At 33.9% G+C, this 23,896-nt stretch overlaps 3 protein-coding genes across 3 annotated transcripts; 1 reads left to right on the top strand and 2 right to left on the bottom strand.

The window, feature by feature from the left end:
• Positions 1-1,425: 1,425 nt before the first annotated feature.
• LOC115703846 (uncharacterized) lies at positions 1,426-11,093 on the bottom strand. The gene is made up of 4 exons (XM_061112466.1): positions 11,023-11,093; positions 2,937-3,108; positions 2,173-2,888; positions 1,426-2,080 (listed from the first exon to the last, which is right to left on the bottom strand). Exons 1-4 carry the CDS (start codon positions 11,091-11,093, stop codon positions 1,426-1,428), a joined length of 1,614 nt encoding a protein of 537 aa, XP_060968449.1.
• LOC115706360 (uncharacterized) lies at positions 10,977-15,068 on the top strand. Its single transcript, XM_030633980.2, has 5 exons — positions 10,977-11,779; positions 11,916-12,033; positions 12,593-12,707; positions 13,244-14,365; positions 14,588-15,068. Exons 1-5 carry the CDS (start codon positions 11,593-11,595, stop codon positions 14,843-14,845), a joined length of 1,800 nt encoding a protein of 599 aa, XP_030489840.2. The 5' UTR covers positions 10,977-11,592; the 3' UTR covers positions 14,846-15,068.
• Positions 15,069-16,027: 959 nt separating this feature from the next.
• Positions 16,028-18,344, bottom strand: LOC115706362 (clathrin light chain 2). The gene is made up of 3 exons (XM_030633981.2): positions 17,860-18,344; positions 17,405-17,558; positions 16,028-16,567 (listed from the first exon to the last, which is right to left on the bottom strand). The coding sequence occupies exons 1-3, from the start codon at positions 18,249-18,251 to the stop codon at positions 16,220-16,222; spliced, it is 894 nt and encodes a 297-aa protein (XP_030489841.2). The 5' UTR covers positions 18,252-18,344; the 3' UTR covers positions 16,028-16,219.
• Positions 18,345-23,896: the final 5,552 nt, after the last annotated feature.

Genomic DNA, 23,896 nt, shown 5'->3' with positions numbered 1-23,896 from the left:
TGATTCACAACCCCAAGTTGCATATTACTGCAATATATTGCAGTTTAGATGTAAGAGAGAAAGTTTTGAGTACCTGCAACATGTAAAGTATGCTCTTGAAATCTCCATGACAAAATAAAAGAACATCATCATCAAATGCAAGATGGTTGAGTTTAAGTTCAGAGCATCTATCATGGAATTGGAAGTCCTCTTTTTCCCCAACTTTCCTCGTAAGTCTAGATAAGTACTCCATGCCCAATACAAACAGCAAGGGAGACATAGGATCCCCCTGTCTAATCCCCCTCTTGGCTTCAAAAAAGCCATGTAATGTTCCATTAAACATCAGAGAAAACTTGGGAGTTGTAACACAGTTCATTACCAATTGTATGAACTTCTTAGGGAAGTTTAAACATGTTAGCATCTCTTCTAGGAAACTCCACTCAATTGTATCATAGGCTTTTTGGAGATCCAGTTTGATCATGCAACTGAGTTTGTTGGCCTTTCTACCATAATGCCTCACCAAGTCTTGACAAATTAGAATATTATGTCATATGAACCTCCCTTTAATAAAACCACCTTGAGAATGTGATATTATTTCAGGGAGGATGTTATTGATTCTAGAACTCAATAACTTAGTTGCAATCTTGTAAATCACATTGCAACAAGCAATTGGTCTAAAATCTTTAACAGAATTAGGACACTTAATCTTAGGCACCAATGTCATTATGGTAGAGTTTATTTCTTTAAGTATGTTACCTGATTCCAAGAAGGAAAGGACAGCTCCACATATATCATCCCCAATAATCTCCCAATTATCTTGGAAGAAGCTGCTGGAGAAGCCATCAGGGCCAGGAGATTTGTTCCTAGGTATGCTGAAAACAGCCTGCTTCACATCATCATTTGAGAATTCTTGCAACAGTCTGTCTGCTTGAACCGATGTCACCATAAGACCTCTATTTAAGATGTTCCTATCTACTTGTCTTCTATGCTCCCGATTAGTACCAAGAAGGCCCTTGTAGAAGTCCAGAAAAGCTTCAGTGATGATGTTTGGATCATTAACCCTGCTGCCATCTTGATTCTCAATAGAGAGAATGCGATTTTGCCTCAATCTTTGCTTAATGCAAGCATGAAATAGAGCAGTATTAGCATATCCATTTTGTATCCAATCGAGTTTGGCCTTTTGCTGTAAGAATGAAGTGTAATCACTCTGCACTTTCACCAATCCCTCTCGAGTTGCTTTTTCCTGAAGGTGTAGGGAGGGGTCTAGAGGCTGGTGTTGCAACTGATTCTGAATAGCATCCAAGTCTATTTTGGCCTCAGCAACTTGTTTCTGTAAATCAGAGTAACCATCTTTATTTATCATTTTCAATCTACTTTTGAATTGCTTCAATTTGAAGACTACCTGAAACATTTTGCTGCCAGTAATTCCCAAATTTCACACTTCTCTTAGGTGATCATCATACTTTGGATGAGATTTCCACATCTTAAAGTACTTGAAAGGCTTCCCCCCACCATTCCAGGATGTAGAGATAAAATACCAGGGGAATGATCGAAAAGTCCCTCATTTAGGAATACAGCTTCAACAAATTCATACTTGGTAATCCATGCTTGATTGGCCATTATCCTGTCAATCTTGGAATAGATTCTATCTGCACCTGGTTGCTTGTTTGTCCAAGTGAAAAATTTCTTACTTGCTTTGACATCTTCTAGTTTGCGGAAGTTCACACATCTAAAGAAATCAGAGTCAGGATAGGATCTAACCCTAAGCCCCACCCTCTCCTCTTTGGCCAAAATGTCATTAAAGTCCCCCATCAGACACCAATTTTCATCAGAGTACAATTCACATATGTCCTTCCATAAAAGCCTTCTTTCTCCTCGATTATTAAAAGCATATACCACAGTAAGAAAACTATTGAAACTCTCAACTGTTGAAATCTTCAAATGTATTAATTGGCTAGTACATTTGATGATATCAACAGTGAATCTACAAGGGTTCCATCCTATAGCAATCTTCCCTCCTGCATACCAAGCTATATTGGAAGAGAAACACCATCCATCAAAAACATTAGAGTACAAGGCTCCAAGTTTTGGAGCCTTTACCCTAGTCTCGAGAAGACCAACAAAATCAACCTTTTGTGTATTAATAAATTGCTTTATTAATTGTTGTTTGGATTGACTATTGGCTCCTCAAACATTCCAACATAGCAATTTATCCATTGGAAAGAGAGTGAACTCCCCCCTCCTATGTTGCTCTCATATTCTGCAGTTGTCCCATCTGTACCGATTCCATTTTCTGCAATATCTCCATTTGTAGTGCCATTTAATTCCTCCAAACTCAGGGCCTGGAAAGTGTTATTAGTCACTGTTACAGCAGCTCCAGCATTTGACTTCTCTTTCATGTCTACCTTCTTCCCTTTTGAGACCTTAGTGAAGCCCTCCTCATCAGTTTCTATGACCTTCCTGTTATCTTTTTTGGTAACCCAATGTTGTTTGGCATTTGTAACCTTTTTGCAATCAGTTGTGGAATGTCCAATACCAAAGCAGTGGGAACATGTGACTGGTTTCCACTCATATTTTATTCCAACTGATGTATTCGACCCAAATTCATTTTCGAATTCTAGCATATCAGGTAGATGTTGATCCATTATAACCTCAACAAGCACTGTAGGGTAGTTCAGCCTCTCCCTCTCCTTGGTGAAAGAATCCACCATTAGAGGTTTCCCTAGCTGCCCAACTATCTTAAAAAGTGATCTTTGGCCCCAATATTTCAGCTCCAATTCCTCAAGTTGAACCCAAATTGGTACACATTTGACATCCTCTTTCTTAAAGTTGACATTAGGATCCCACGACTTCATAATGACAGGTCTACGATTGAAGAAAATGTATCCCCTATTGATGACCTGATCTCTCTATTCCATTGAGTTAAATTGAATAAGAAATATGCCATAGGACAACACCTTCACTCGATCAACCTTATCTTTCCAAATCCTATTTGCAAAACCCTCAAGTATGTGCAGTGGAGGATTCACTCCAAGAACATAGCACACAATCGAAGGCTTCCAAAACAAAACCTCCTCCTCAATATCATCTAAAGTTATCTTCATTTTCCTACTACCTTGCTCTGAATTCCTAAATGAATTCATAAATTAAATTAAACTTGATAAGTATATACAATACATATTTCGGGATTCCGTTTAAAAAGTTACACTTGTTTTTTAAAATACATGTTTAACAAAAGTTGTCACCCAACAACTATCAAAATAAAGGCCAAACTATCCCGATGATCTGAACATTCTAAGTCTAACCACCTTGATATGTACAATCTTCATCTAGCTCGAACTCACTACTGTTCAACCTTTGCTTTATCTTTACCTACACATGTAAATAATATCTGTGAGTCGATAAACTCGGTAAGAAAAGCATAAATATAAACATAAACATATAACTGGATTGTAACCAGGCACCCGTACACCCAGTTACAACCTTATCCCACGTTTGATGCGTACTAAGTGTAGAACGTTTGTACGACAAAGCCTAGCATATATCTGTTGATATATCTTGTGATCAACCCTATCTTAATTACAGTGTCTCATGAGTTGAGAATACACTGTAATATATAAATTTATTCATCCTATAAGATCTAATAGCCCACTGTATTCTTGAGTGTTGAGGTTGGCTCAGAAGATTGCGGTATGAATTCTTCAACAATAGTTCTTAGATTGGATGATTGTAATTATACTAAAAGATAGCGAGAATCCCTTGATAGGCTACAAGAGGTATTGCCTTCTTTTCATTAGTTTAGATTTAACAATACTTGCAAGCAGCTTACATACTTTCTTTTCAACAATACTTGTGGTATACATGGTAATTTACTTACTTTCTTGCAAGCAGCTTACATTAGTAAAGAGCTATAGCATTTTTCAAATGGCTAACTCTAATGGAGGTCACTTGACTTCCAAACATGGAGTTCGTGTATCTTAGGGGTTGTTTCTAACTACTCCAGAAAAGGAAAAAGCCACGAAAAGAATTCCCTAAACTTCAATAGTAAGAGGTATTGTGTATGCTCTTGCATGCACTAGACCAGATATTTGCTGTTGTAGTGGGAGGGTTTTAAGGAACTCACCCTATTATGACTTGGAAGAAACCTGTGATAAAAATCTATTGTTAGTTTAAACAAGTAATGGATAGTCAGAATAAAGAACTAAGAAGTAAAGCCAAGAGAACTATGGTTAAAACCATTCATATGAAGTAACTAAAAGTTTTCTATTACAAGGACAAGAAGGGAAATTTTGATAATAAGTCTATTCAATGGAGTTAACAAAATTTCCTGATCCTAGTATTATAGGTCTGAGATTATCTAAACCTGTGGCTTGTGGTATGCCTGGTAATTTACTTACTCTAGTGTAAGCAACTTACATTAGTAAGATGTTGAAGCATTTTTTCTAATGGCTAATTCTAAATGAAGTCTTTTGACTCCTAGATATAGATTTTATTTATCTAAGGAACAATTTCAACTACTCCAAAAAAGATAAAGTCATGAAAGAGTTCCTTAAGCATCAACAGTGAGTGGTCTCATGTATGTTTTGGTATGCATAAGACCAGACACCTACTATTGAGTGGGAGTTATGAGTAGGTATCAGTTTAATCCAGGAAAGGAAATTGGAAAACAATCAAATAAATCTTAAGATAAAAAGAGGAACTATACGTTAGTTGATAAGGGTGGTATTTTAATACTCTTAGACTACACCAAATATGGTTTCTAGACTAGCGTTAATGCTAGAAAGTCTACTTATGAGATGGTGATTACTCTGGGGGTGGAGCAGTGATTTTGGAAAAGTGTAAAAAGTGATTTGGAGTCTCTAACTCTACTAGTGAGACTGAATGTTAAAGTGGCCAGGAAGGCTATTAGAAAATTATTCAGCCTATGGAAAGTTCTATACGACTTTTGGCGTTATTCCAGTCATGGATTAACTACTAGTGTTGCTTCCTAACTAACAAAGATATAATTGCCAAATAGTAAAGAATCCAATATCCCAAGAAGAGTAAACATATAGAAATAAATTTCACTATATCAAGAATTTTGTGATTAAGGAGATGTAATGGTGGAGAAAGTTTGTACTGAATATAACTAGTCAGATCCTATTATAAAGATAATACTACATACTACACCTTATCTGGACATCAAGGTGTTGAGAGAAATGCACTTTTAGTTTTATATTAGTGCAAGTGGGAGTTTGTTGGGTTTTGTACCCTAAATAAAACCCATTTTAATATAATCAGATTTACTAATTAATAAAACATTAGAAATCATTTTATACTGCATGGTTCACATGATTTCTTTCATGATTATAAGTTTAATGTATAAATTCTATTAAATCCAAAACATACAATGATCATGATTATATGTTTCAAAGTTTAAGTCCGATAATTTGTCAGTACACTGGATTTACACTGACATGATAATTAGCGATAGAGCCTACTTACATCTTGAATAAGTGTTATGTCCTTTCTAGGACATTGGCACAGTATGCTAGGATCAGCTATATGGAGTATACATCGGATTAGACCGATATTGAACTTGGATAAGATATCATAAACTTACTGTTATATCTATCTAAGTCAATATCAGTTAGTTGATCTTAGGTCAATAGATCTTAATCCTAATATGGTTAGGTTAGATCTCAATTGTATTATTTATGTTCTTAGAGTTGTTCGTAAAAGATAAACAATGGTTCGAGCAAATACTTACATCTTAGGAACATTGTAGTATAATTGAGTGGGAGCGCTAATCATAAATATGGAATCTATAGCTTCTATAAGTATTTAAAAGTGAAACGATGATTTCCTTTGAGCTTAGCTTAATAGAGATAAATGATTGAGGCCTCATTTCAGTAATTATATTAGTTTATTGAAATATCATTTATAGGTAGCTAAGTGTTTTAAGGATAAAATACATTGAAGGGTAGAACGATAAATTTGTCCCTATTCGATGTAGATCATCTATAAAGGATCTTTGACTATTTGTATTATAACAATGGGTAATACAAATCACATCTATTTTTGGTAATAGTGTGTTCTATGTAATTAAGAGTTCAATTCCAAATCTATAGTGACATGATGACCCATTAACCTATAAGCAGGTAATGGCAAGTCTGGAACAGAAACAACGGTCAGCCAACATGGATTCAAAAAAATGGATTCAATGAAGAAAAATAAAGTCTGGGATGGTGTAGTTGCACTTAATGACTATCGTCCAATCGGGTGCAAGTGGGTCTACAAAAAGAAAATAGGTATTGTGGACTAGTCAAAACTTTGAAAGCTAGACTTGTAGGAAAGGTTTACATCCAAAGAGAAGGTGTGTACTATGAGGATAATTTTTGTCCAGCCACCATGCTCAAATCCATCAAAATACTTCTCTCCATAGCTGGCGCTCTCGATTATGAGATTTTGTAAATGGATGTCCAGATAGCTTTCCTCAACAGAATTCTTGAAGAGACCATCTATATGGATCAACTCGAAGACTATAAGATTCCATGATAAGAGGATAAAGTCTGTAAACTAAACAAGTCTATTTATGGACTTAAGCAGGCTTCTCATTCTTGAAACAAAAGGTTTGATGAAATCATAAAAACCTATGGCTTCCACCAAAGTGAAGAAGAACCTTGTGTTTACCAACTCAAGGATAATCAAGTGATAGTTTTTCTAGTCCTTCATGTGGATGACATCTTGATCATTGGAAACAATATTAAAAGGATGACTAACATAGAGGAATGGCTCAATACTCAGTTCAAAATGAAAGACTTAGGTGAAGCTAAATTATGTTCTCAAGATCCAAATTTTTAGAGACTTGAAGAATAAATCACTCGCTCTCGTGCAAGCAGTTTATATCGATAAGGTGCTTAAGTGCTTCTCAATGTCTAATGCCAAAGTTGCTTGCATGCCTTCTAGACATGGTTTGCCTCTATCTAAGGAATAGTGTCCTACTGATCCTCAAGAGATATAAGACATGAGAAGAATCACTTATGCTTCAGTTGTTAGAAGTCTAATGTATGATATGCTGTGTACTAGACCCGACATCTGCTATGCAATGGGGATTATGAGTAGGTATCACTCTAACATAGGAAAGGAACATTGGATAATATTTAAGCATATACTAAAATACTTGAAGAGAATAAGGGACTCTATGTTGGTTTATAAGGGTGGTTCACTCAACCTTTTAAGCTATACTGACTCAGATTTTTAGGCTTGTGTCGATGACTGAAAGTCTACATCTAGGATGGTATTCACTCTTGGGGTGGAGTAGTGGTCTGGAGAAGTGTTAAATAATCCGCGATCTCTGACTCTACCATGGAGGTCGAATACATAGTTGTTGCTAAGGCTGCTAAGGAATTGGTCAGGCTAATAAAGTTCTTCACAGATCGAGCTTGGTATTATTTCGAACATGGAAAAGCCACTAGTGTTACTTTGTGACAACACTATGGCTATCACCAACAGTAAAGAGCCTTGAATCTACAAGAAGAACGAACATATAGAGAGAGAAAATACCACATTATTGGAGAATACATGGTTAGAGGAGTCGTGAAAGTGGAGAAGATCGATACCGAAGATAATCTTGCTGACCCATTCACAAAGACATTGCCAAAGGCTGCCTATGAGAAGCATTTTAGAAATTTAGAATTAGTTTAAATGTATTGATTGTTTTATGTTAGTGCAAGTGAGAGTTTATTGAATTTTGTGCCCTAACTAAAATTTAATTTCAATGTAATCTTATTTTTTTTTTCATCAATAAAGAACAAAATTCATTTTATTACTTATTTAGCACTTTGCTTGTTTCACATGTTATTATACATGATCATATGTTTGATGTACAAATTCTATTAAATCCCTATCACATTGTTCTTATGATTATAGTATTTTCTACATAGTGGAAAATAATCATGGTTATATGATTAAACTATCTAGTCCTATGATTTATCAATGCACTGGATCTATACTAACATGATAATCAACGATGTGGTTTACTTCAACTTATATAAGTAGAGTGTCTTTTCCAAGACATCAGTTTAGTAAGTTTGTATTAGATGTAATGGCTATACATCAAACTAGACCAATATTTATAGTGGAACGATACGTAAACTTACTGTAGTATCTTTTCTAAGTAAATATCACTATATGCTGATCTTAGATCAATGCTCTCAATCCTGAGATGGTTAAGTTCTAAATCATATTGCACATGTTCTTTGACTTATTCGTTACCAACTTACCTGTAGGATTAGCCCATACGTACATCTTGAGAACATAGTAGTACAATTGAGTGGGAGTACTAATCATAGATATGGAATGTATAACTCTTATAAATACTTCTAAGTGAAGTGATGGTTTCCTTAAAGCTTGGCTAAATGAGCTACATGGTGGAGTACTTATTTTAGTAATTATATTAATTTCTTAAAATATCATTTACAAGCAGCTATGTGTTTTAAGGATAAAATATATTTAAGGGTAAAACTATAATTTTGTTCTTATTCGATGTAGACTATCTATAGAGGATCGTTGATTGTTTATATTAAAACAATGGATAATATATAGTGTATCTATTCTTGGTGAATACATCATTCTATGTAGTCAAGAATGTAATTCGATTCTATAGTGGAGTCAGAAGAAATTAATAAGTTAGAGAATTTACTAAGTAAATTCTAAAACTATTTATTGGGAGCTTAGTTACATAAGCCCATAATATTGTTTTGTAGACTTAATTAATTGATTTAATAATCAATTAAGATTCTAAATGAGAATATATCTTATTTATGAATTTCACTACGTAAGGGTAAATTTGAGAAGAAAAGATAATTTATGATTTATTTATTAATTGAGAGACTTTGGTAGGTCTATAATTGATAAATACATTAAATGGTAATTTTGTTTAATAATTAATTATAATTATTAAAAAAATAAAATTAGCGTTTAACAATTAGAATAGAAAAAAAATATTTTGAAGAAAAGATAAGTTTCAATAAAATGATAAAATTCAAACTCATGGGCTTCATTGTATAATTCGGCCAAGAGATTTAATTAAACTTTTTTTTTTGACTTCTATTTAATTTTAATTCTAACCCTAGTTGTAACACCATAAATATAATATGATAGCTTTTGATTACCATAACACTTTTGACTCATTTTATCAGACAAATAGAATCAAAGAGAGAGCTATTATATTCTACATACAATTTTTGAAATTCTTTTGTTCTTCTTCTCTTATTTTCAAGTACTTTGAGTGTTAAGTAACTGCCTACACATATCAATGCAATACTCAGGTTAGTGAGGAAGAATGTGTAGTCTGTTTGTCAACTGAAGGAGAATTCAAGTTAAGTTCTTAATCACCCTGCAACAGAAAGGAGAATTCCGCTGCAACCAATGTAAGGATTTTTATAAACTCTTTATATGCTTTACATTATTGTTTTAGAAATTCTATATTTAGAATGTTAGATGAGTTAGATTAGTAATAATCTAATATACTTAAATAATAAATTAAGATGTTGTTTGGTAACATTTTTGTTTTCTAATTTTTTAATCACAAAATGAAAGTAAAATTTTTGTTTTTGAAAAATAAAAATGCGTTCTGTAACTACTTTTATTTTTCAATTTGAAAAATAGAAAATAAAAGTGTGTTCTGTAGAATTCATTTTTATTTTATTTTTTGATTTTATTTAAGTCGGGTCTATATTCGGGATCAGATTTGGGTTCAGGTCAGAGGCTGCGTTCAGCGATAGGGCCGTGGGGGCGCGGGATCTCGTCGGAGTCTAAAATATTGATTAAGAAAAAAACTGTTTAAAAAAAATATTGAAAGTAAGTTTTTTATTTGTTTTTAAATTTTTTGATTCTCAATTAAAAAATTGAAAAGTGAAAACAGTTTTATAGAACATGTTTTTGAAAATATTTTCACTTTTTCAATTTTAAAAACAGAAAATTGATTAAAAAAGTGTTACCAAACTTAAAATTCTGGTTAAATAATTTTCAACAATTAATGTACCATTAAATTATATTTTCTTAAAATATATTAAAATATAATAATACACTTGGTTTTAGCACTTCATCAAAAATGTTCTCATAAAATATTTTTAAAAAAATTAATAAACAAAATGTGAAAAATATAGAGTTGCATCACATGACACTCCATTGCATCATAGTAAAAAAATTTATACTTGCTCTATTAATAAAAAAGATAACAAGACTTAAAATCGTTGAAGATGGCCTCGTTTCATTGTTTTTATTTTTTAGTTAATAATGATGATAATAATAATATGTATGGGAAACAAAGTGAACTTTTAAAAATGGCTTCTGAAGCCAGTTATTTTCCAATTAAATATACATAGTTTATAGCTGTGACATATCCATCTGATTATTTTAAAAAAAAAAAGTACTATTACAATCATTTTCTTTGTTTGATGAAGATACTATTACAATCATTGAACAACTTCAATAATGATATTTATATTTATAAAAAAATGAAAATAAAACCTGCTGTTGAACTATGATACTACCATATCTCATTCATTGTTCCTTTTTTTTTTTTTAATATTACTATTTATGTTTGGCTATTATTCTTCCTAACAAGAAATAAAAGCAATTTTACAAAATTAGTTAAAAATATGTTCCTTAGAAATATGGCAACATTTTTATTTTAGACATAAGTTTGAGGAAAACAAAGTACGGAACTATGAATGAAGTATCACCTTTTATTTATTTATTTATTTTTCAAATTCAAATATTAATTAGTATGGGTATGGCCCCTTTAACAAAAACAAATATTAAAATAAATAAACAAAAGTTAATCTCCACCGTTGATCTCCGGTACGATTGAAGTTTAGTCCGTGATGAGAAAACTCCAAGGCAATTCGGGACTGTATGAGAATATTAGTTAAATAAAGGGACGGAGTAGCAAAATCCATGGTTTCAAAATTCAAAAAACAGAAGAAATATATAAAAAATAAAAACGAAAAAGAGGGCAATCTCGTGATTATCCCAACCACCAAAAAGCACACAAACCTGAAAACGTAGTCTTTAAGTGAGAGAAACAACGAGAACAGTTCGTCTGCAACCTCATTCATTTTCCCCATTTCGGACTCCAAAACCTTCACTATTTACCATTCACTGCCACTCTCACCTTTCCCCTCAACCCTCTCATTTTCCCATCTTTAACTCTTTTTGAGCTTCCTCTTTGCAAAAATGGCGCTTCTTTGAAGCTCCTTTCCCCTACTTTCTCTCTCAGTATACGACCTGAGCTTCGTGCGTCAACGATGGTTGCTGTATTTTCCTTCCACTTGAGACTATAGCTTCATCACCGAGTTCTTCTTCTTCTTTTTCTTAGAAATGGTGATACTAATTCTTGTAATTTGTGCTGTGTGAGTTTCGCGCCGTCTGAACTTCGTTTCAGATCTAATTGTTTGTCGAATTTTTGGTTTCGAAGCGCCATTTTGATTGTGATGATGTTGACGAAAAAGCGTTTGGTGTAGAATTTGTTGTGGTTGTTGGAGACTTGAAAAATATATAAAAAAAAGTCTAAGAGGTTTTTCAGAAAATTATCTGATTTTTTTGGGGGCTATTTTGGTTTCGAAGATGAATCGTAGTTTTAGGGCTCCAGAGTCACAGATTTTAACGACGATGAAGCAGAGGCAGCAGTTAAGAGCCTCGGCCATGAAAGAGAAAGAAGAAGAGCTTGCATTATTCTTAGAGATGCAAAAGCGAGAAAAGGAACGAAACGATCTTTTTCTCAACAACGCTGAAGAGTTCGATGTACCATTAGGTACCAAACTTTTATGTTTATGACTTCATTATAGATTTTCTTCTTCATTTTTCTACTGGGCAGATTTATTTATTTCTTTATTTTTAAAATCTTATTATTTGTAGGCATTGGTCTGATTTCTGTGCTCATGTTACAGGGTCGAAACCAGGAACTTCTCCAATTTTTAACATATCCTCTTCAACGACTGCACCTCCACGCAAGACTGTTGCTGATGATTTTCTGAACTCAGAGAATGATAAGAATGACTATGACTGGTAAGTTTCGTTTTCCATTGTTATGGGGAAGTAGATTAATGTACTTTCTATCTTTTGTATTCAATAACAAACGGAGCTAATTAAATAAACTATGGAGAAAAGAAACTTAAAATTGTAAAGATCAAGTAGTTGTTTGGAATGGAGAAACACGCAATTCTATATTCTCCGGAATCACGAGACTTCAATTATGAAGTTACTCATTTTCTTTCTTTTCAACACTTCCCACTGGATTCCATTGTCAGATCTTGCATTATTTCTTCTTTATATTATAATCTTATCCATTAACAGTCGTCCGCCCACATGAGTTTTGGAGGTTTGCACTTTTGGGGAATAATGTGAAAGCCATTAGATATGTTTTTGCAGATGAAAAACATGTTTACATACATTTTCCTTCATAGTTATGAACTTATGATTAAATATTTCTTCCTTTGTGTTTTTTACCATACAGCTGTATTGAATTCACACTACAACTTTAATGTAATCATATCCTCATAACATTTTTGGAATGCAAATAACTGTTTCCTAAGTTGGTATCAATTAAAATTTTCTTTTGTGTCAGGCTCCTCACACCCCCTGGGACCCCTCTATTTCCTTCTTTGGAGATGGAATCACAAAAGACCTTAATGAGTCAACTTGGTACACCAAAGCCTCGTCCCACGGCTCTGAAATCCAGAGTAAGCATTTTTTTTACAGTTAATAGTTTAGTAGCTCTCTTTCCTGTTTTAAATTCAGAAATTGTATATTTAGCCTTTAGAATTTTTATATTCATGTGGTTGCTGCCATTTCTGTTTGTGTTGATCAGGGTTTGTATTTGCGAAGTCTTTGGTCAGATTATGCTAAATTGTGCCATAATTTTATAGATTAGGATGCAAATATTGAATTTTCTTAGGGAGAAGAATGTACGGAAAGGATATGTCACTCACTGCATATCTTTGAGGAAGCATTTCATGCACATTCATTTACATATCTGAAATAATTAATAAAACTTCTGTCATTTTGATTTATATTCTTGAAAAAAAGTCTCATTTCAATTAATTGGAGTGTGAGAACATGTGGCTTCATGAAAATAGATGCCACTTTATTGTATTCTGTTCTCTTTTGTATGATATGCAAGTTCTGTCCCTTGATATTTTCTGTTTATGAATTCGCTACCTTTTTTACATAAACAATGATTGTGGTCATTTTCCCTTTTCTCTTCATTGTAATATAGTTGGCAAACTCCCAGCCGGATCATCCTCCTAGAAGCAGTTTAGTATCAAAACAATCAGCTTCATCCCCTGGGTTAAATTCCTCGGGTGCTGGGGCTCGAAGACCATCATCATCAGGTGGTCCAGGATCAAGGCCTGGGACTCCAACTGGACGACCCTCCTTGAATACTGCATCAAGACCATCCAGACCATCAACACCTACTTCTAGAGCAACTTTGCCTTCAAGTAAGCCAATGTCTTCTGTGACTAAGCCCACAGGTGCTTCAGCTAAGCCAATGTCCACAGCTAAGCCAACAGCTCCCTCACGATCCACAACGCCATTATCAAGGTCTACAATGAGATCTTCAACACCAACTAGAAGTACTGTAACTGCTCCGAAGTCCACATCAAGGGCAGCAACACCTACTCGTCGACCTTCAACGCCATCATCTGCCTCCAGTGTATCAGTACCTTTATCTAGATCATCTTCTTCAGTTACAAAGCCAACCTCCACAACAACTAGAAATCCGATTCCCACAACAACCAGAAATCCAGTTCCCACGACAACAAGAAGTCCAGTTTCCACGGCAATGAGAAGTCCAGTTTCCACGACAATGAGAAATCCAGTTTCCACGACAACTAGAAATCCTGCACCCTCACGGGGTACGTCTCCTACAGTAAAGTCTAGACCATGGAAGCCCTCTGAGATGCCTGGCTTTTCACTTGATGCTCCACCAAATTTAAGAACAACTCTTCCAGACCGGCCACTTTCAGCCACTAGAGGTAGGCCTGGAGCACCAAGTTCTCGTTCTTCGTCTGTTGAGCCTGCTGCAAGTGGAAGACCAAGACGACAATCATGCTCTCCTTCAAGAGGACGTGCTCCAAATGGCATTCCTCATTTGAGTGGAAGCTCTGTTCCTGCAGTGAGTCGCACTCACTATAAAGCTAATGACAATGTGAGCCCTGTTCTAATTGGAACAAAAATGGTGGAAAGAGTAATAAATATGCGGAAACTGGTGCCTCCAAGACAAGATGATAAAAATTCCCCTCATGGCAACGTCTCTGCAAAATCTTCATCCCCAGACAGTTCAGGATTTGGTAGAACACTTTCAAAGAAATCTCTGGATATGGCTATACGACACATGGTATTACTTAGATCTCATTCTAATATTAATTATATGAAACAAGTGATGTCACACAGTACTATATTTTTGGATCAGTCGATTGTAGTTCCCTCTTATCTTTTATATTTACTTAAAATTATTTTTTCTTCCTCGTATTATAACTCATGAGAAAGATGTTAAAAAAGGTGTCAATTCTATCATTTTTTCCCCTTTTCTAATTCATGTTCTGATTGCACTTTACAGGATATAAGGAGAACCATTCCAGGTAATTTGCGACCATTGATGACGAATATTCCGGCATCCTCTATGTACAGTGTGAGATCGGGCCCTGCACGAAGCAGAACAATAAGTGTTTCAGACTCTCCTCTTGCCACGAGCAGTAATGCAAGTTCTGAAGTCAGTGTTAACAATAATGGCATTTGCTTAGATGGGATTGAAATAGAAGATGACATTGGCAGTGAGCGAGGTGGTCGATCTCCTGCTAGTCTGCGTGGTAGGTGATTGGTCTGTTGCCATACATTGCATATAAACTGATGAAATTCTTATATTTAAAATTTGAGTTGCATCCATTTTAATGTTCAAAAGAAACCAAATTAGAGGGAGTTAACTAGAGTTGGGCTTTGATTGGTAATCCGAAATTTATTAGAGAGATGGGTGTTCAAATTTTTTAAAAAATGTAATTTATGATATTATTTGTAATATTAGAATAGTTATGTTCTGAACATTCCTGATTTCTCATTTTCTACACGGTGTAGTAGTAGTAGTAATAGTATCATGTCATGTTCTTGTTTTCAAGAGAGATCGAAATCCATGTGAAGTTGCTCCTTTTCACCTGAATTGTCTATTCGAAAAACAAAATGGTTATTCGGTAATTTTTCATCGTTTCTTGTTTATCACTATTTTGAAGTGAAAACGGTACCCATTTTACCATGCAACTTGTTGAGATATCCCCATTTTCAATTCTCAAAGAAAGAAAAAGAAATGGTGCAAATGATAAGTCACCCAGTTCAAAATAGTTACTTTTGTTCTAAAACTGCCTGTAAAGAACATTACATGTCACATCCAATAGCACAGACTTGTAAGAAGCCAACTGATCAAAAAGATCTATTCAGATGAAATATCTGGACCACGTTATCTCCGACTCATGAAGTCGAGCAATACATTTTTAATCACATATATCATCAAGATCACAATATCTAGTAGCAGGACCACAAATTTTTACTTCATTTCCAGAAAAATAAAGCTTCATGGTAACTGTTTCCTTCCTAGATTGCGACCCACCGTTGTTAAAGCAAAATTCGTAGAAAGCACCAACGGTCTCTCATCTCTGTACAATTAAAATTATCCATTCCAATAGAACACTATTCAACTAAAAACGAAAAAAACGACTTCTCACTTGGTGGGGAAGGAAAGCTGTAAAGGGAAAACGAAGGGAACAAGAGTAATTTGATAAGAGAGCAATTATTAACCTTCTCAGAGAAAAGAAGGAAAGGGTAGAAGAATACAAGAGACAATAATTTGGGACAACATGATTGCATAAGTAGATAATTTGGTGACTTATTGAATTTGTCAGAAAAAAGAATATTTAAACTAGAGAAATAAATTGAATAAGTGCATTCATTACTAACAATTATTAATGTGGAACCCGGTGATTTCATTGACAGGTTGCATTGCTGGAAACAGTGAAACAAACGCGATATATATTCATATATAACACACATGGGGTGAATCCTCTTCAAATAGCCAAATTCTTATACATAAAAGGTAAAATTTAAATACTGTTGACTATTACACCAGAGGCAAACTTCAATGAACACCATACATTCTAATCAAGTACAACTTACATAATTTAACCTAAACAGACTAACGTTTCTATTAGGCAACAGCAACAGCCTTAGCAGGAGCAGCTGGGACGGAAGCAGCTTTGTTTTTAGCCTCGTTTGATGGGGAAGCAACTGGCGGCGGCGGTGGTGGTGGAGCATGCTTTAGGTGCTCAGGTGTACTGTGTTTCAGTTTTACAAGTATCTGTCTCATCCTAGAAAGATCGGTTGGTTTGCCAGGCTTTGGACCTTGGACAACAACAACAGATGGCTTCTTTTCTTGGTCTTTCTTCCCTCTCCTCTTTTCTAAAACTGGCACTTCTTTAGGAATAAGCTCAGCTATTGATTTCCAGTAGTTCTTATTAGCCTCAGCATGAAACTTCTCTTGATTGGCCAGAAATACCTATAAAAGAAAAGATATAATTTCAAAAGGATATATGATATTGTGAGAATATATAATTCCTCCATATCTTAAAATGCCATTTAAGGCTTCACTTTATGATAAGCTTTGCTATTATATATAAACAAATGAAAAACCAATCAAAGTCTCCTCAGATTCTATAGATTCATTCGTGTGAAACTCTGGGAGTTCAATAGAAATTGTTACGTTAAACATGTAATACAGGAGGGATCAAGGTGTAGAGATAAGTTCCCTGCATTCACAATTGCAAGAGGATCGTTTACTTTAAACTCGGGATGCAAAGTATCCGCTAAAATCTAGTTAGCTAAATATTGCCTATAGATGTGCTATGCTACAGCTCAAACACATACCATGCAATTTCTAAGTATCTCAATCCTCACTACTACCATACCAGCTATCACTTGAAGGGGGCAAGATCACCTAGATTACTCCAGCAAAAAAAAAAGATCACCTAGATTAAAAATAATAAAAAAAAAACTTTTACCCATTCTGCTGTGGACTCTTCCAGTGAGCATAAATTCTATTCAATGCATGTCAAACTGTTATCCATAACCTAATTTAGCCATAATAAATAACAAACGAGCAGCATTAAAGTAAATGGTATTTTGTCTAAATTGAACTTGAGGGTCAACAATGAAAACTACAATCGATGATAAAGGGTTTTGATGTTTTGCCACCAAAAACTCAACTACCAATGGAAAAGGTAAGAACTAACAGCATGATGCAAAACATTTCCAGAAAAAATAAAAGGAAAAAGTACTGTAAATAATTTCATCCTAAACTTTAACTTCAATAGAGATATGAGATATCCACTCTCACCTTTTCCTTTTCCCTGTTGGAAGTTTTGTTGTTTTCACAAACAGTCTTTCTCTTCTGGTAAAACTCAAGTTTGTATTCATCAGCTTCATCAATAATCTGGTTCAACAACTCTTTTTCCCTCTTTTCCTTCTCCTCTAGCCGAATCGCATTCTGTCTGTATGTGAACATAAAATAGCCCATGAATTCTTTACACCTATCACTTTTCACTAAACTTTACGTTATTTCTTCTAAATTAACTGAACTGAAGCACAAAAAATAAACAAATTCCAGAATATTTGATTAAACTCTGACAATCTACTGCAAAAAATTTCCTCTTTCTATTATCAACCAAAACGGATTCTAATTTCAGACACAATTGAAAATGAAATTAAACTAATTGTTAACTAAACATCAGTAAAGGTTCAACACCCATTATTTTTACTAAATATCAAACGCAAGCGGATTCGAGACCCTACCTCCTCCATTCTCTGAGAGCCACTCCCTCCTCGCGTTCCATCTCTGACGGAGGAGGCAAAATCGGACCGCCCGATCCACCAAACCCTTCATCGAAGTCCTGCCCGTTCGATTGGGTAAAGACCGATGGCGGAGATTGGGCCTCAGGAACCGATTGCGCCGCGAACCCGTCGTCAACCGTTGAACTGTGGTGGAAGATGGGTGAGTCAGTGGTCGAGTCCTTGATTGACTCGGAGTCGACGAATTGAGGGGCAGAGAAGGATTCGAATCGCTGGGAGGAGAGGCGGGGGTCGTACCCTAGGTAACCATCGTCGTCGAAAGGACGAGTGGAGCCGGTGGTGGGAACTGAGTCATCGCCTGGCTGAGTGAACGAGTCGGAGAACTCGGACGACATGTTGTGAATTTTATGTTTGAGACGGACACTGAAGAAGAAGAAATCATGTCTTTATACCATGTGTAAATAGTCAAAGTCAAATTTTATTCTTTGATTTTATGACTGGTGCCGTTTGGTAACACTTTTCTTTTCTAATTTTTTAATTACAAAATAAAAGTAAAATTTTTGCTTTTAAAAATTTTACTTTTGAAAAATAAAAATACGTTCTGTAACCACTTTTGTTTTTTAATTTTAAAAACAGAAAACAAAAGCGTGTTTTGTAAAATTTATTTTCATTTTTTGATTTTATTTATGTCGAGTATAGGTCCGGGGTCGGATTTGGGTTCAAGTCAGAGGTCGGGTTTAGCGCCAGGACCGTGGGGGGATTTGGGTCCGAGTTTGATCGAAGTCTAAAATATTGATTAAGAAAAAAAAACTGTTTAAAAAAATATTGAAAGTGATTTTTTTTTTTGTTTTTAAAATTTTGATTCTCAATTAAAAAAATTAAAACCTCCTAAACCCATGTGGACTAATTAAATTGTGCCACGTATACACTGTGTACACGTAGATATTCTAACTTGGCGCTTAACACCAAAAAATGGATGGAAATGACTAATTGCTAACAGAACATGGGTTTAGGAGGTTTTACCACCAAAATTTTAAAATTGGAGGTTAATTGCAAACACCTGACCACTTAAGGAGGTTATGTCGCAAATTACCCTATAAACTAAGTATTAATTTGATGGAAGCTTCTCTAGTGCACCATCTAAATCAAATACATCCCTTACTCTATTCAAAACTAGTAAACAACTCGCGCTTTGCAATGTTTAAAAAAATTTAAATTATATATATAAAATAAATTATAACTTTTATTTAATAATAACTAAATAATAAATTGTATCAAATTTTAATATAATTTTTTATATAATTTTGTATAAAAAATTAGGTGTGTACAAAATGACCGATTCAACTCATATTTATCAAATACTGTTATTATAATAGAAGTCAGACACGAGCTGCATAACATAATGTTAGGCTTGATCCCTTGAATTATTATAAAATTGATAGATTTATAGAAAACTTATCATATGATTTCAAAACCGTTCTCATCAACGTATTGTTGGGTTTTGTGCCCTAAATAAAACCCATTACAATCTGATTAGTTATCAATTTAAGAGATTTGAAGTGATTTATGTTAACATGTATTTTTCATGCTTATGGTTTAATATATATATATATTTAATATATGCATAAAATCAGTTAAGTCCAGAACATATATTTATTCACAATTACAGTATTGTCAACACAGTGGAATGTGATTGTGATTATATGATTCAAAAGACTAAGTCCCTCTTTCATCAGTGTTTTGGATTTACACTGATGTGATAATCAGCGATGAAGTATACTTACACTTGGAGTAAGTGTTATGTTCTTTCCAGGACATTGGTAAAGTATACTAGTTTCGAATGTATGGAGTATACATTGGACTGGACCGATATTGAACTTAGTGAAGATATTATAAACTTACCGTTGTATCTTTCCAAGTCAATATCACTAGTTGATCTTAGATTAAAAGAACCTAAATCCTGATATGCTTAGGCTCAATCTCAGGAGTGCTATTCATGTTCTTTGATTTATTAGTTAAGCCTACTTTTGGGTCAGGGTGATACGTATATTTTGGGAACATGATAGTATGGCTGAGTGGGAGCGCTGAACATAAATATGGAATCTATAGCTTCTACTGGTGTATAGAAGTCAAGTGATGATTCCCTTCAAGTGACTATATCTTAGATCACTAAAACATCATTTACATGTAGCTAAGTGTTTTAAGGGGCCAAATATATTGAGGGGTGAAACGGTAAATTTATCCCTTCTCGGTGTAAATAATCTATATAGATGATCTTTGATCAAATTAAGATTATAACGATGGTTAAATGAGATAGCGTATCTATATCGTGGAACATATAGAACGCTCTATATAAGTCTGAGAGTGCAATTCCAAGTTCTAAGAGTGGATTCAACAAGGAATTAATAAGTTAGGGAATTTACTTGGTAAATTCGGTTCGGCTTATTAGAAGCTTAGTAATATAGATCCTTGGTCCCCATTCTAGTTGAGACCATACTGCTTGTAAGACTCAATAATTGATTTATGTTTAATCAATTGTAATTCTAAACTTAGACTATGTCTAGTTTGTGAATTTTCACTAAGCAGGGGTGAAATTGTAAAGAAAAGAGATTCTAGTTTAATTTATTAATTAAGAGACTCTATATGTCTAATTAATAATTATGTTAAATGACAATATTATTTAATAATCTATTTTAGTTATTAAATAATTAGTTTTGACATTTAAATGGTTAGAATTGGAAAATTGGCGTTTTTGAGAAAATAGAAATGAAAATTGTGAAAACTGCCAAAAATCTATGTGAGGCCCATTAACACCATGGCCGACCACTTGAATAGCATTTTCCCATTATTATTTTCATTATTTTAATGCCAATTAATTACTAACCTAAACCTAGTAGTTGCCTATAAATAGAAAGTGATGACTCACACAAAAAAAAAAGCAGAAAAAGCAGTTATTCAGTAATTCAGGAAACTGCCTCTTTCAGAAAATTGAGCTTCTCTCTTTCTCTCTATGGCCGACCCTCCTATTTCTCTTTTCCTCTTCCAATTTTGAAATACCATAGTGAAAAAGTAGTGCCCACACACAGCAAGTGGTGCCTCAATCATAGTTTGGAAGATCGTGAAGAATCCAAATCAAAGAGAAGGACATTCGGACTCAGATCTTGATAATACTCTGCGACAGAAATGATACAAGGGTTAGAGATCTGAGTGGAAGGATACATATTATTTCGCTGCAACCAATGTAAGGTTTTCTTAACTTTATATGTGTTTATCATAGTTTTAGAAAGTTCATATTTAGGATGTTAAATAACATACTTGTGAGTAGATCTAAGTTCCTGGTAAAATAAATTCCAACACGTATCTCACTTGTAGTCAACACTACATTCAAGGGTGTTGTTATTTTCATATCTCACTACTCACTTTTATAAATAAAACAAATCAAATAATGGGTTAACTACTCACTTTTATAAATAAGTGAATCTGCATAATTTTCTTTTATAAAAGAAATATGTCAAATAAAATCTATTAATTAATAATGAGAAAATAGATAAAATTGTATCTAATTTTCACATAAAATAAAAATCTATAAAAAAAGGATAATTGATAAATCTAGAAAACATATGATTCAAGCCGCCAATAATAATAATAATAATAATAATAATAATAATAATAATGTATGATAGTATAGATATAGTGTATTTTTTTTAAAAAAATATTAAAATAATATAAAAAACATCACGGTAAAATATTTAAATTCAGTTTTTTGAAGTGTGTTCACAATTTTTTATTTTACGAAGTATAAAAAGATAAGAAGGAGATTATAAAAAACAAATTAATATGAAAATAGAGCTGATGTACTTATATGGTGTTTAGCATCACAATGACGTGTGACCTTATAATTAGTTAGCAATTTTTTATAATATTTATTAAAATAAAATAAATAGGACCCAATATTAAATTGCACTAATAGTTATATCATACCTTACAAAAATGCTTGGCACCATGAGTACCCAATGTCATTTCTCTAATATGAAACATATAACAAAGTGAGCTTGTACAAGTTTAACTGAATAGAAAATTGATGTCCATTTATTAGGGTGTTGTTATTTCGTAACAAATTTTTTTTTTTTGAATAATCGTAACTAATTATTTTTATTATACTACTCTTTCACACATTGGATACGAAAAAAACGGTACCCCTTAAAATTCATGCATCATTTCTTGACTTAAGTATTTTATCTTGGCATATAAGTACACATATTTTTACGTTCAGAAAAAGAAAAAAAAAAGTATACATATAATTTCTAAATTGTTACAACCTATTAAAATGGGATTATTTCACAAATACACAAAAACAAGAAAAAAATACAAAAATACGGTTTCACGAAATTTTAAATATTTTTATGATTTTATTTTATTTTATTTACAGAAAATACAGTCTTTTTATGTTGTACTCTTGTTAATTTGTTGTTAATTGTATGCTATTTTTTGTTGTTGTTTTGATGTTATTTAGATGTTATTTTCATGTTACTTTTATGTAGTTTTCTTGTTGTTTTCGTGCTGTTTCTATGAAAAATCGTAAAAAATGTAATTTTTTTTAACAAAAAATAGTGTCTTATGTAATTATTCCTATTAAAATTTTCATCTTTTTCTATCTCAACTACTTTCACTCCTATTTGTAAAAACAAAGATGGCTTCTTGCTCTGTTTCAACGGAGAAAAGAACAACAAACAATGCTACTTCTAATGAAGATGATCAGATGATCAATCAAATGATGATCTTGATCAGTAGTACTACATCGCCGTAGTCCCCCTCCAGCCAGCAGCGGCGGCAGACTGCAACACTGCGGTTGTCTCGGCAGCGAAATAATATTCTTCGACATAACCCAGGACTGCACCGGCGCATTCAAAAATTGCTTGCTCGGAAGATTGGGAAGAAAGAAATAGTACCCGTGCCTTATTTATTGGCCACAACGAAGCGCGTCGTGGTCCATGACATGGTGTATTATCAACAATGGCACTACCACTATATGGGGAGAGGTGATGTGCACAATCTCTGCGCAAAAGTTTACAATTGCCTATGAACTAATATGTGAGTACAAGAATTTGGAATCGTTCATCGCTCTGGAGAAGGGCAACATGAACAACCCGACCCTGGATATTTGGGTCAAAAAGATTAAACGGACCTGCATTTACTGCCACAAGGAGGGGGTCGTACCTGTGATTTCTAAGAAGAAAAAGGAGATCAATTGGCTTTTCTTGCTTCTTGGATAGTGGCTTGGATTTCTTTCACTGAATCAACTCCACTACTTTTGCAAGCATACTGGGAATCATTGCACTAGGGCTAAAGATCGAGTTCTTTATCTTACGTATTTGGGCTTGTGTAATCAAATTGACCCTAAAATGCTTTACAATCCTTTATTTTTGCATGTAATAGTGTCATGTAGTAATGTGGACTATTCTAGTTATGTGTGTTTTGATTTTATAAGAGAAAAATAAGCAAAAGACTTTGAATATTATCTTTATTACTCGATAATTAAAAGGAATACATGAGCTGAATCTATATATAGGCAGTAGGCAGCTGAGTTAGTTAGGATGAGAACCTAACTACCTTAACTAACTGACATTTACTCCTAACAACTAAATAATAAACTTAACAGTACTAACTAACTCTAATAGGCCCCCTCAAGATGGATTGTAAATGTTAACGACACCCATCTTGGATACAATGTTGTTGAAATGGGAAGGGAGAAGAGCCTTTGTGAATATGTCAACTAGGTTGTTGTGAGAGGAGACATGCATCAGTTGGAGAGAACCTTGCTTGCCTTTTCTCGAATGAAGTGAGTCGATTTCAACATGTTTTGTCCATTCATGGTAGAGAGGATTCTCACTTATGTGGATGGCAGCCTTGTTGTCAGAGTACATATTAGGCGTTGTGGAAATGGGGACACCAAAATCTTTGGGAATGGCAAGGATCCAAGTCAGTTCAGATGTTGCATTTGCCATAGCTCAGTATTCAGCTTCAACAGAGGATCGAGATA

This window comes from Cannabis sativa, chromosome 1 (genome assembly GCF_029168945.1).
Source record: "Cannabis sativa cultivar Pink pepper isolate KNU-18-1 chromosome 1, ASM2916894v1, whole genome shotgun sequence".
NCBI lineage: Eukaryota > Viridiplantae > Streptophyta > Magnoliopsida > Rosales > Cannabaceae > Cannabis > Cannabis sativa.
The sequence above is the reverse complement of the archived record's forward strand: the minus strand, read 5'-3'. Positions and strand labels throughout refer to the sequence as shown.

Coding starts and splice junctions, on each gene's coding strand:
- LOC115706360 (XM_030633980.2), top strand. CDS start 11,593: ATGAATCGTAGTTTTAGGGCTCCAGAGTCACAGATTTTAACGACGATG. Junction 12,034..12,592: donor GATAAGAATGACTATGACTG/GTAAGTTTCGTT, acceptor CTTTTGTGTCAG/GCTCCTCACACCCCCTGGGA. Junction 14,366..14,587: donor ATATGGCTATACGACACATG/GTATTACTTAGA, acceptor TGCACTTTACAG/GATATAAGGAGAACCATTCC.
- LOC115706362 (XM_030633981.2), bottom strand. CDS start 18,251: ATGTCGTCCGAGTTCTCCGACTCGTTCACTCAGCCAGGCGATGACTCA. Junction 17,559..17,859: donor GCTCTCAGAGAATGGAGGAG/GTAGGGTCTCGA, acceptor GTTCACATACAG/ACAGAATGCGATTCGGCTAG. Junction 16,568..17,404: donor CCAACAGGGAAAAGGAAAAG/GTGAGAGTGGAT, acceptor TTTCTTTTATAG/GTATTTCTGGCCAATCAAGA.
- LOC115703846 (XM_061112466.1), bottom strand. CDS start 11,093: ATGGGGAAAATGAATGAGGTTGCAGACGAACTGTTCTCGTTGTTTCTC. Junction 2,889..2,936: donor ATAAGGTTGATCGAGTGAAG/GTGTTGTCCTAT, acceptor TCAATGGAATAG/AGAGATCAGGTCATCAATAG. Junction 2,081..2,172: donor ATAAATTGCTATGTTGGAAT/GTTTGAGGAGCC, acceptor TCTCGAGACTAG/GGTAAAGGCTCCAAAACTTG.